The sequence below is a fragment of the Geotrypetes seraphini genome, chromosome 1 (genome assembly GCF_902459505.1).
Source record: "Geotrypetes seraphini chromosome 1, aGeoSer1.1, whole genome shotgun sequence".
In the NCBI taxonomy this organism is placed as follows: Eukaryota; Metazoa; Chordata; class Amphibia; order Gymnophiona; family Dermophiidae; genus Geotrypetes; species Geotrypetes seraphini.
In genome coordinates this window covers 300462372-300475179 of record NC_047084.1, presented here as the reverse complement: position 1 = coordinate 300475179, position 12808 = coordinate 300462372, and the positions used below count along the sequence as shown (strand labels likewise).

The 12808-nt window shown below is 43.7% G+C and overlaps 1 protein-coding gene across 1 annotated transcript in view; it reads left to right on the top strand.

The window, feature by feature from the left end:
- INO80B (INO80 complex subunit B) overlaps positions 1–5648 on the top strand; it is a 41974-nt gene extending 36326 nt beyond the window's left edge. The window contains exon 5 of the mRNA XM_033954746.1: positions 2184–5648. Within this exon, the coding sequence (XP_033810637.1) occupies positions 2184–2681 (498 nt within the window). The 3' untranslated portion in view covers positions 2682–5648. The remainder of the gene's footprint in view (positions 1–2183) is intronic.
- The last annotated feature ends 7160 nt before the right edge of the window (positions 5649–12808 follow it).

Genomic DNA, 12808 nt, shown 5'->3' with positions numbered 1-12808 from the left:
TTCGGCCTGCTCCCCCCGCAAGCCTGTATATTCCCCCAGCTTCCCCGCTCTTACCTTTAGGCTAACACGGCAGCCTGCAGGCTCGTTGGTGTTATAGCGATCCCTGCAGCTGCCCATTGTCCTCAGCGGCACGTTCTCTCTGCCGCGATCCTATCCTTGACGTCAGAGAAGGGGCAGGACATAGCAGAGAGAATGTGCCGCTGAGGACAATGGGTAATACCAACGAGCCTGCAGGCTGCCGTGTTAGCCTTAAGGAGGTAAGAGCAGGGAAGCTGGGGGAGGCCTTTCTGAATGACTCTTCCCCCTCAAGCAGGAACGGCAGCGGACGACCAGCAAGAGGTAGCTCCTGCTTTAGGAAGGCACGGGGGAAGGGTCGGTCATTGAATCGAGAGGCCAATTTTTTTTTTTTTTTTTTTTAATTGAATCGATTCGAATCGGGCAGCACTAGTTGCCATGTCTGGGTGTCCAGCCCTTCACTTTGCTGGTCTCTCCCATGTCCAAAAGGTCTTATTCTAGGTGTTTTGGACTTGGATGATTTTTTGGACAAGAATGTGGTATAAAGATAGACATACTAGCGGTCTGGATGATCAAATGGATGGACATATAATTAGATAATTCTTGAAAAATAAAATTATTTTGGACATATTTTTAGAGAATGGAGTTTAAACAACTAGCGCCCTAGGCCCAAAACGGACTTAGACAGGTCTTTTTATTATGCCGCTCTATGCTTTAAAACTTTTTTGAAAAGCTAAAAAAGTAGGAATTAAACTTGTCAGGAGGAGGATTCCACAATCAAGGACCCCCTTACTCTTACAAATTGTCCTCGCAGCTAAAAAATTACTTTCCCCAAACTGACACAACACTTCAATTACCCTACATTTTGTTTTCAGGACCAGATTAAACCATTGCCAGACTTTGTACATAAAATACGTATGTAGGGGAGGCTTATGAGTGTACTTAGGACACAAGGTTAGGATTGCCAGCTGTCTTCAGAATTTTACATTACTACTACTATTAATTATTTCTAGAGTGCTGTACAGAGTGATCTTACAATCTAAACAATCAAGACAGACAAACAGGATGCTAGGGTAAGGGTTACAGTTAGAGGGGATGGTTAAATTGCTGGCTAAGGTAGTGAGTAGAGGGGAATAGAGTTACGAGTTGAAGGGTATCTCAAAAAGGTGGGTTTTCCAGAAGGTAGAGTGGGTTATACATGTGCGTCAGATTTTCTGAGCTTAACGTATACAGTCGACTCCGCTTAAGTGCAAGGCCTCTGGACTGTGGAGTGTGCGCTTAATAGGAGTCAGGCAATCGTTTAGCCAGTATTGGCAGCTACCTGGGGTGAAGGTGGCGACAGCAAGCAGTGCTGAGAGGAAGGTGCTGGTGAGTCCTGTCTACTTGCTGCCTAAGATGGCTTGCGATGCTGTGACGCTCCGTGGAGGGGGGCGGGACATAGTAAATGCGGTGCAATAAATACAGAGGACCTGTGATTGCATTTAACCGGAGTGAATGTAACATGAAAGAATAGAGATGGGATCTATGACAGTGCGCATAAGTGGATTGTGTGCTTATCAGAAGTGTAAATATCCGGAGTTTACGTCCATTGACTTTAATGTATGTAAAAAAAACAAAACAGGACCGTGGTGGTAGGGTGTGGATAACCAATGTGCGCTTATCCGACGTGCACTTGGGTGGAGTCGACTGTATCTATGTATTTGACACTTCTCCTCCCCACTTAAATGTGTAAGCTTCCCCTGTACCTAGCAGCAGACTCTAGGTAGGATCCAGCCAGTGGGAAGGCAGCTGTAGTCACAGGAAGGGAGCAGGTGATTAAAGGAAGTTTCTGCGTCTGGTGGGAGGTGGAAGATTAATGAATCCCCTCCAAAAAATGGTCCAATACATTTCTATGTGAGAAGCAGTTCAAACAGATGATTAACTGTACCATAGCATTTTAAGGAATTGCATCTTTCAAACTATCCTTCCCTCTTCTGACATGATCAGAGACACAAAGCACCCCCCCCCATATGTTTATATGGAGAAAGTTTGGAAAATATTCCATGAGCCATGCTATCTATGCATGCTTTCCTCACTTTTTAAAATTTCTCCCTTAAATCTTCTTGTGTGTTAAAAAGAAATTAAACAGCAAATTGAAGAATGATCTATATGTGTTATCTTTTTCTCAGAAAGCTCTTCTGCACAAACAGCAGAGCCAACAGCCCCCTGCCCTTTTAGAGCTGCCGATGGGCTACAAGGAGAAGGAGATGACAGAGGAGATGATGATAAAACGTGAGGAGCGTGCACGTAAGCGGCGCCTGCAGGCTGCCAAAAAAGCAGAAGAAAACAAAAACCAGACTATTGAACGATTGACCAAAACCAATAAAACCAAGGTGAAGACTCTGCGAGAGAGGAAAGCAAAGCAGGCCCAGTGCCCAATGATCCGCTACTCTAACAGCATAGAGAGAATCACCGTTTCCTTCCCTGTGGGTGTCCCTACTCCTATCCCTTCTGAACCCAGAGTTGTGGCAACAGCAGCTGTGACCTGTGGAGTTGGAAATTGTTTAAATTTGAAGAAGTACTCCTGCTCTAAAACAGGAGTACCCCTGTGCAGCCTGGAATGTTACAGAAAGAACTTGCTGCAGCTTGAGCCATCTCTTATTAATTTTAATAATAGTGAACTGTAAGACTGGTGTTTTGTGTACTTAGGGTCATATTTTATAAACAGCACTGTAAGTTAGGTGCCAGTAGGCACCCTACCACCACCGAACTTAATTGGTTTAATTGGTGTGGTAATTGACTGCATAGTTTGAAACCAATTAAAACTTCATTTAAAAAAAAATGCAGGCGCCTACAAAAAGAGCACCGAAACTGTGCCTAAGGTCAAAGTAGGTGTGGTTTCAGACGAAGATGACCTTAGGCGCCTCTGTAAATGCGATTCATGTGAAACATAGGTGTAGACCTTCAAAACCCTGGCCTATACTAGAGCCTATGTTTAACGGTACCTTAGAAAAAACCAGGGATCATAAATTTAAAGATGGAAGTCAGAAAATAGTCCAAAATGTCTATGAAAAAGACTGACTTCAGTGAAAAACTACCTCCAGAGAGTGATCAGTTTATATGTAATACGCTCAGAGATATGAAACTCCAAAAGAGAGGCAAGTTGCCACCCTTGTGGAAAGAGTTCACCTTCCAGATTCCTTAGATTGCAGCTAAAAGCTAAGTGAACTGCTTATTACATTTAAACAATCCAGTGATTTCTTCATTTATTTGCACATTATAATTCACATAAATTATTTAAAAATATGAAGAGAAGAAATTAATTTTTTTGAATAATTGAAGACGTATAAGACACATATTTTTCCATCAAGTCTCAGAGAGTGATCATATATATATATATATAAGGTCGCAATGACCGGAAGGTGAACTCTTTCCGCAAGGGTGGCAACTTGCCTCTCTTTTGCAGTTTCATATCTCTGAGCATATTACATATAAACTGATCACTCTCTGGAGATAGTTTTTTCACTGAAGTCAGTCTTTTTCCTAGACATATGTTTAACGGTAGCCATAAGTCTGGTAATGGCGCCTACGCGTGAGTGATACGTGGACAATGCCATTTTTGTAAGTGGCCACCAATGTAGGGGATAGGCCAAGTTGTTGGTTCTCTAGAAGTGCATGATACACTATGATTTGAACATGCACTGAGCTGCCGGATACTTCGTACTCAGGCAGCTGGTGGTATTATTTCAACAAACTGCAGTTCTAGTGCTTGTTAGAGGCTTCTAAAATAAATTTCAGGAATAACTCTTGAGGTTCCCTCGGAAATGCAGCTAGTTTTGGCTTGGGTAGCTTTTGCACTAGAAATATCTACCTCTACCCAACGTATTTTGAATGCAGCCTTTTGGGTGGGGGGTTGACATTTTTCTCCTCCTTTGGACTTCCAGTTCAGTTGGTCTCAGTTACTTTTTACTTCCCAGGATATTTCCTTTGTTTTTATATCTCAACATCAATCTCCCTTCTCCTTCCCCCTCCAAACCAGCCATCTCAGCAGCAATCCTGAGCCAGAGCCCAAGTCTGACCATTAGGTGTTGCTATTGAGTGAGAGCTGAGTCTTGATCTGCTCCTCAGGAGTTGCGAGCACTATATCCGCAGCCATTACCCTGGTCCAGGGAGTAGAAACCTGGTTTAGGAATCTGTTTCAGGTCTCCTGCAAGGTTGCATGCTGCATTTCTGCTGAGCTTTTAACTAAAGTAGGATTCTGACCTGTGCAGACTTAATATAAATCAAATTGATTTAAATCACTGGAGAAAGTCACTGTATTTTCTTGTGCATTAATTGTATGGAAAGATACAGGGAATGCTCCAAACCATTACCGTAGGTAAGTCCCTGAGTTCTGTTGTTACCTTTTTGTTTTACTTAGCATTTTTCTCCCTAACCCTTTGTATTTATATCCAGACTCCACCTTGTTTATGCACTTTTAAAGAGTGGAACCTTAATTCTGTATTTATGTATTTCACCTGCAGGGCTGAATCTTTTACAAACAAGCACGGTATACCTCAGGGTTCTATATTATCTCCTTTACTCCTTATTTTTATGGCACCCCTCTTGACCTTAGGTTAGTCTATTGGTTTTACAGTGTTCGCCTACACTGACAATGTGCAGCTTATTCATTCTATAGATCTGAACAATTCTGGTGAGGTAGTTATCATTCAAAGACTCCAAGTTATTCAAAATTCGGCAGTATGACTGATTTTTGGTTTGGCCATGTACCTGGTTTCCCACTTTAATTTGAGTTGTGCTAGAATCCACATGTTTACCCATCCAACAATAAAGGCCTGCCGTTATAAAAGATTCCTGGACAGAACTCTATCTTTCCAGGCAGGCAAACTGAACGGCTGGCTGGGTAACATTATCATGCACTCTTCATCCTATTTTAGTTTTAGAAAATTAGTAAAAACGAAACTGTTTAACCGATTTGTTACCTAAGAATTTTTTGTTCATTATCTCTCCTATTCTGTACACATGTATTCGCTGTTTTCTACATTGTAACTATGTCGCTGATTGTCCAGCTCTTCTTATTGTAAATCGCCTTGAACTACCATGGCTTTGGCGGTATATAAGAATAAAATTATTACTATTATCAATGAAAAACTTGAGAAAATTAAACTCTGGTTGGACTCACACATGCTATTCTTAAATGTTGATAAGTCTAAAGTCATGACCTTCCCATTCAAAGATGGATTATCCATACAGGCCCCTTTGAAACTTGATTCTTCACCCTTCACCCATCAAAACTGTACCTCAATTAAAACTGTTAGGGATCACTTTAGATAGCAAATTTTCTTATCTCCATATTAGTACATTTGTCCAGCGATGTTTTCATTGGCTAAGGATGATTAGATCAATTTCTAATCTTTTGGATACTGCATTTTTGAACATCCTAATTCATTCCCTTGTTATTTCACGTATAGATTACTGCAATACCCTCTTTAAAGGAATAACAAAAAAAGAACTTAGGCGACTTCAGATTGTGCAGAATACAGCAGTAAAAATCATTTATAACGCAAAGAAATATGACCATTAACAGATTTTTGTAATGATTGATATAATTTTTCCCATAATAAGATACTTGATAAAGGAGGGGGGTATGTTTATTCTCTTTATCATAAAATATAAATAAATTATCATAATAGTTGTTATATTGTGTGCAACTAACAAAATAAGGGGAGGGAAAGGGATTCATAATTGAATAATAGTTGATAAAATTATTAAATTTTATATGATGTCTAAAATTATAGTAAGGATTATATAAGATATGTTGTATGTACAATATGTTATGGAGATATCAAGTGTATACTTAAGGTAATTGTATGAATCTTTATGACACACTTGTTGTTATATGAAAAAATTAATTAAAAAAATGTTAAATAAAATAAGAAATATGACCACTTTTCCCCTCTTCTGCATAAGGCACATTGGCTACCTATGGAGCACCGAATCAGTTACAAACTTCTTCTTTTAATCTTTAAAACTCGATTATACAATCAACCAGAATTTATTGATAAACTACTTATTCCATATAGCCCATCCAGATCTCTCTGTTCTGCAGCTCACAATCTCCTTAACATTCCATCCTTAAAATATATTAATACTTTAAGATCCAATAATTTTGCTGTGACAGCACCTTCCCTCCAACTATATAAGGGAAGAAACTTCCGTAGGCTCTTTCAAGATTAAGCTGAAGATTTTCCTATTCATAGACACTTTTGAGACATAACTGCCCTCATTAGGGAAACAATTTCTTCGTTATTTTTCAGGTCTACCCTTTCCTTATTGTTCTTCCCTTATTTGTTCTTTTCTTTACTGATTAGTTTAGTTTAGTAGTTCTCCCCTTCTTCCTCTTGTTACGTTTGTTTTTACTGATACATCCCCCGTAATGATAAATTCTGTTTTTAATCAATTGTTTTTATGTCATTGTATGCTGATAATGAATTTTATTGTTTTATGTCATTGTATGCTGACAATGAATTTTATTGTACACCGCTTTGAATTTCAGATTAAGCGGTATAACAAATTTTTAATAAACCTTGAAACCTGTGTTATCTTTCATATCCTCTAAATAGATTATTTGAGTATGTTTGTTATGATTACTATTCATAATGATGGCTTTGGGTAGGTGTTTTGGGAGGATTAAATAAAATGTTTAAAGAAACATTTTAAATCTGATTTGAACTGCATTTTCACAACAAATAATTTAGAGGAATTTACAAATAAATAATCTCATCAAAACACCTATCACATACTTGTGGCTTCTCAACTTAAACATAGCTCCATTATGTCCCTTCTGGATTCAGTTCGCTAGGTGTTCAAGCCCTTCCCACAATCCAGGAGTTGTAGAAATCCAAACACTTTTCTGAGCACATGCTTCTCCCACCTCAGAAAGAGAGTTAAAAGCCCCCCTGTAGTTTTTAATTTCTGCAAGAAATCCTGGCAGAAGTCTTTTGAATTGCTTTGTATCCTTTATCTTATTTTTTCACTTAAAAGTTCATCTTTTGGTGGCTTGCATGCCTTGAAACCCCTTTGTGGAAGTCCTCTGTCAGAAGAAAGGACACAGTCCCGCTGAGCCAGACTGCTGCTTCACTGATAAACTTAGGTGGATCTATGGAGCCAGCCTGCTGTGTACCACCTTTCCTGGACTTGGCCTTGCCCTGACCTTGTCAGGGGTTTAAGTGCAGGCTGTATGCGTCCTGAGAAAAAAAATCTTCCAAGTTTCAGGGCGCAGGCTGCATTTCTCACCCCTGGTTGCGTGGAGAGGATCTGTGGGGGCGAAGGTTACAGTCGGTGCCCATTCGAGTGGCAGTCCGAAGATCTTCAAATCTGGTCATTTTGGAGCTGTTCTGAGGTAGAAAACCCTTTTCTCCGTGACTCTAAAACTCATTTTTGAGTTTCTGAGGGTAGGGTTCAGGTCTCTTGTCTCCCCAAATTGCTATTTTATATTTTTGGATTTTGCTTATTTGCAAATATGTGGGGCGCGGTCATCTTGGATTTTTAATTGATCTTTTTTTCAAAGTTTTATTTCTGCCTCAAACCTGATTTGATTTGAAAATCATTTGGGATGGTCTCCCCAGCCCCTAATCTGTTGAATGTGTGTATTGATTGCACCGAATCAGCAACCATATACCTCAGCGTTCTGGGGGAGAGGGCGGGAGCTTCAGGCTTCACCTCCTTCAGGTCCTCAAGGGCCGGAGAGCCGGCATACGTCCGTATTTTCGGAAAAATCTCACCCAGAGGCCTTTCTGGAGTTTGGTGCCAAATGCCTGTGTTCTGAGTCTGAGGACTCTTGGCATTGTTCGAGCACCTCAGCAGTGCCCTGCAGTCGACAAAGTGTGACTTTTCACCAGACTTTTTGTTTCGGCCCCTCTGGAAAGTGTATTCTTCGGATGCAGCTGGCGGGCATGTCTGTTTCTTCTAAACCACTTGCGCCAGTGGCAGAGGTCCCTTTTCGGGAACCCTCTCATCTGGCTATGGCAGAACTCGATTGCATTATGCCATACAGATGATATGCCACTGCTTTTATTTTGGATTCCCTTGATACCCTTACTGGGACTAGTTCAGAACGGTCACCCTGAGAGTGGATCCCTCTGTCAGCAGCCTTTTTAAGCATTGCCTTGTCCACCATTTTATTACTGGGGTTCTGGAAGAGCAAAAAAAAAATTGTGCTGTCCCTTTTTTTTTTTTCTTCCCCATCCCATCCACAGCTTCTTGGTCTGGTTACAAAACAATAGATGCCCAGGTTACTCTTTCTGGCTCTCCCAAACTATGTATAAGCTTTCTCCGCAGGCTCCTGCTTTTCAGCAGTTTTGAGCGGCACAGGATACCCAGCGTACGGACCTCCCTAGTGATGGAGGTTTAATGTTTAAGGACTCCCAGAATTTGTGGCGCGTGCCTGTCACATGAGATTACGCAGGGTGCCCTCTGTGGAAGTGGACAGTGTGAATTATGTGGTGGATGCCCTTTCTGGTCTCATTCGAATTCTTGCTGCTTATGCAGTGTTTGTGTGCCAGCCTCTTTGGATCTGTCCTTGGGCAGGGGACACTGCCTCCAAAGCCACTTTAAGCAGACTTCCTTTCAAGAGTCAGCTTCTTTTTGGGACAGGTCTGGCTGACCTCATGGCTGGTGTTGCTGATAGCCACCTTAAGTCTCTCCCTGTGAACAAGTCTCACCAGACTTTGGAAGGTGACGGTTGTAATTTTAGTCCCTCCGGCTGTTTTTGTCAGAGATCCTTGGGCTCTTCCTCCCAGAGATATTCCTAGGGATACAGTCCCCGTGACAACACTTCAATTCCAGCCGACATCCAGAACCCGGGCAGCTAATGATCCTAAACAGCCCTCCAGAGGACCTTCTAGCTCAGTTTTACTAGGAGTAGGCTCGCATTTCCTTGGATAAATGGGTGCTGGGACATCATTCGGGAGGGGCACAAGATAGATTTATTTTGCCTGCCTCCGGATTCATTTCTTGACTCACTGGCAGGTCAGCTGGAAAAGGAGTCAAATGTCTGCACTAGCAAGCAGTAGTTCCAGAACATGGATTTGGCAGATACTCTTTACACTGAAGGCCCATTCTGGATATCATGTTTGTCACTCACTTCCTGCACATTCCTTATTTCCAACAGGAAGCCGTGAGCACAGTCATTACTGTTGTCATAGGGAATTCTAACGTCCTTGGATGTCACGGAGGCTTTCTTCCATATTCCATCATCGATTTCTGCATTTCCATATTCTGAAAAAAGCATTTCCTGTCTGTGGCTCTTCCCTTTGGGCTCGCCTCAGCTCCCTGCACTTTCACTATGGTGATGATGTTTGTAACTTTTTTTCCCCCCCCCCCCCCAGGCAGGGTATCCTGGTCCATCCTTTCTTGAATGACTGGTTGGTCCAGGCTCGACATGAGTGCACCTTTACAGTGGAGACAGTGGTCTCTCTGCTACAGAGCTTGGGTTGTGTGTGGGATATGTATGTGGGATCTCTAGCCGGGTGAAGTCTGGGGGTTGGTCATTAGCGTGGGCAGACTTGATGGGCTACAGCCCTTTTCTGCCGTCATATTCTATGTTTCTATGGATTGTCAACTTCAAAAGAGCCTGTTGATGCCATCTCAGACCTTGGAGTATCTGGGCCTTCTCTTTGACACCTGGCAGGGTAGTGTGTTTCTTCCCAAGCCACGCAGTCTGAAACTTCAGCAGCAGATCAGAGATGATCTGAACCTTCCAGCTCCCATGTCCGGCATTATCTACAGGTGCTGGGGTCCATGACAGCCTCCTTGGAGGCAGTCCCCTGCGCCAGTGTGCACATGAGCTCTCTAAAGGAGTCCCTCCTCTTTTGATGGTCTCCATAACGTCATGCCTTTCAAAGGCCGCTCCCCTGGAAGGAACCAGTGTGTAGAAGTCTGTGCTGGTGGCTTCATGGAGATGCTGTCCTCTGCCAGGGCAAGCTTCTTTGGATCTTAGAGTGGTTAACTCTTATGACAAATGTCAGCTTATTGGGATGGGGTGATCACTGTGGGACTGCTCCATTCAGGGGCAATGGTCATCGGTGGTGTTGGCTGATCCATCGTTTGGAGTTTCAGGTGCTTCACCTGGTGCTACTGGCTTCCAGCCCACTCTGGAAAGAAAAGCAGCGCAAGTGCTCTCAGACAATGCCACAACAGTGGCATATATAATTTGTCAAGGGGCCCAAGAAGCACTTCCTTGGGCCAGAAAGCTCGCTGTTTCACTGGGCAGAGTTACGTCTTGTGTCTCTCTTGGCGCCCATGGCTAGAGTCGACAGACTTCCTTAGTTGACAAGTCCTGGACCTAGGAGAATGATCCCTCTCATGGAAAGCGTTTCTATCTGTTGTACAGTCCTGGGGTCAGCCCCGGATGGTGTTAGTAGAGAACTCGAAGGGCGCTTCTTCAGTCAAAGAACAGTGCGGAAATTCAGGGCTGGATATCTTGATTCAGCTCTGGCCAGCTCATGAGCTCCTTTATATGTTACCTCTGTGGCCTCCAGTTGGTTGGGTCATCCCCCAGATACTGACACATCCTAGCTTCGTGATTTGAGTTGCTCTAGACAGGCCTCGTAGTCTGTGGTTTGCGGATCTCATCGGTCTTCAGTGGGACAGGAAGTTCACTCTCCCTCTTTCTAGCAACCTTCTCAGTCAGGGTCCTATGCCCATGGAGACCAACAGCGCTTTGGTCTTCTGGCATGGCTTTTGAATGCTCAGCCTTGATGAGGCATGGTTCTTCAGAGGAGTTCCTCTTGTCACTCTAAAGTCCAAAAAACCCTAAACTATGGTTCTTTTCGCCTCAGCCTGGAAGGCTTCCTTACAGTAGTGTGCTCAGGACCAGGTAGTGCCTAAGCGGGCTCCCATTTCAGTGGTCCTGGCTTTTCTTCAGGCGGACTTAGATAATGGTTTAGCGATGGCCTCCCTTAGAGGAAGCAGGCTTTTCGTGCTTCAGGGCACGCAGGAGTTCTAGTTCGCTTCCTGCTCATCTGGATGTGACCAGTTTAGTGAGAGGGGTGCTTCATTTGTAGCAACGGGAGAAGAAAATTCTAATTTGTAACCTTCTCAAATAATGTCCAACACCCATTGATCGGATGTTATCTTTGTCCACTCCGCCAAGAAGGAAGACAGCCGACCCCCGATGGAATGGCAGAGAGAGCTGAGTCCCTGTCATTGAGCATTTCGCAAGGCTAGAGTACGGGCTGGTTGAGCCGTTGGGGGTTTCAGAGGACGAAAGGAATTCTTTTGTTGGAATTCAGCTTGGAATTAAAAGAGGACCCAGAGGATGGCGGAAAGTATGGCTTCCCAGGTCTATATCTTCTAATATCCCGAAAGTGGGGCTTGGGAGTTAAAGGCTTCAAAAGACTCCTAGGTTTATCTTCCGGCAATCTGCGTTTTGGAATCACCGAAATCCTTGACCAACTTGTCTAAATTATCAGCAAACAAAAGACAACCCTTGAAAGGAAGCCTCACGAGCCGAAGTTTAGAGGCCGCATCCGCTGCCCAATGATGGAGCCATAAAGATCTGCGAGAAACTACTGAAAGAGACATTTGTTTAGCAGACGCACGTATAATATCATATAAGGCATCCACCAAATAAGCTAACCCTATTTCCAAATCTGGAAATTCAGATGGAACAGTAAGCCCTGACTCCAACATGGCATCCGCCATTCGCTGCGCCCATTGCTCTCGCTGCATAGGAACTACAAACTGCCGCTTGCAAAGTAAGCATTGCTATATCAAAGGAAAGTTTTTCAGCGTAGATTCAAGTTTCCTATCCTGGGAGTCTTTGAGCGCCACACCTCCCTCAATCGGCAAAGTAGTCTTCTTTGTAACCGCAGCCACCAAAGCGTCAACCCTCAGGAGCTTAAATTTCTCTAGCTATTCCTGTCCTACAGGATACAACTGCCGCATAGCCTTGGCCACACGGAGACCTGCCTCTGGCGTGTTCCATTGGGCGGAAATAAGTTCCGTCATAGCTTCGTGTACCGGAAACACCTTAGGCGGTTTTTTCATGCCCGCCATCAGAGGGTTAGCCGAGTCAGAGACCTGCGGATCCGCTTGAGATATATTTAAACCTTGTAAGGCTTTGGAAATAAAGTAAGACAACTCTTCCTTATGGAAAAGACGGAGAACTGTGGGATCATCCTCCTCCAACTCAAAATCTGCCACATCCCTATCTGGTAGAGATTTAGGAGGAAGAGATAAAGCAGAATCCAAAGGATCGTCCCCTCCATCCATAGGGGCCACTCTGTGCCGTTTAGCTGCCAGGAAACTGCTGAGATTGGGTAACCGGGGGTTGAAGACAAGTACCCACAGTAACCTTCCCCTGAAGAGCCGGCTGAGCGCTCTGCAAAATAAATGCTTCATGCAAAAGCATTACAAATTCGGGGGAAAACTGCAAATGCTGTGACTGAGAAGCCACAGCAGGCAAACTCATAGCCGTATCAACCGGTTGAAGCGCTGTCACTGGAGCCAACTTTTGCCCCGCACTCATGTCTGAACTCTGTCCAGCCACTACAGCCGACTCCTGCGCTGCTTCTAAATCCGACGCCTCTTTTAGAAGAGAAACCCGTCAGCATCGAAAGCGCACCCATCGGCGTACTGCTTTGAACTGCCGACGAGGCCACAGCAGCTGACAGCAGGGAAAAACGTACGTGCGTCATTTGGGCGGGAAAGCGTTGACTGCACCGGCGCCAAAATTACATATTCCCCAGCTGCGTCTGCATACCCTGTGGAGCATAAACCCAATGATGTTCGACGCTTCCCACAGCGGGAA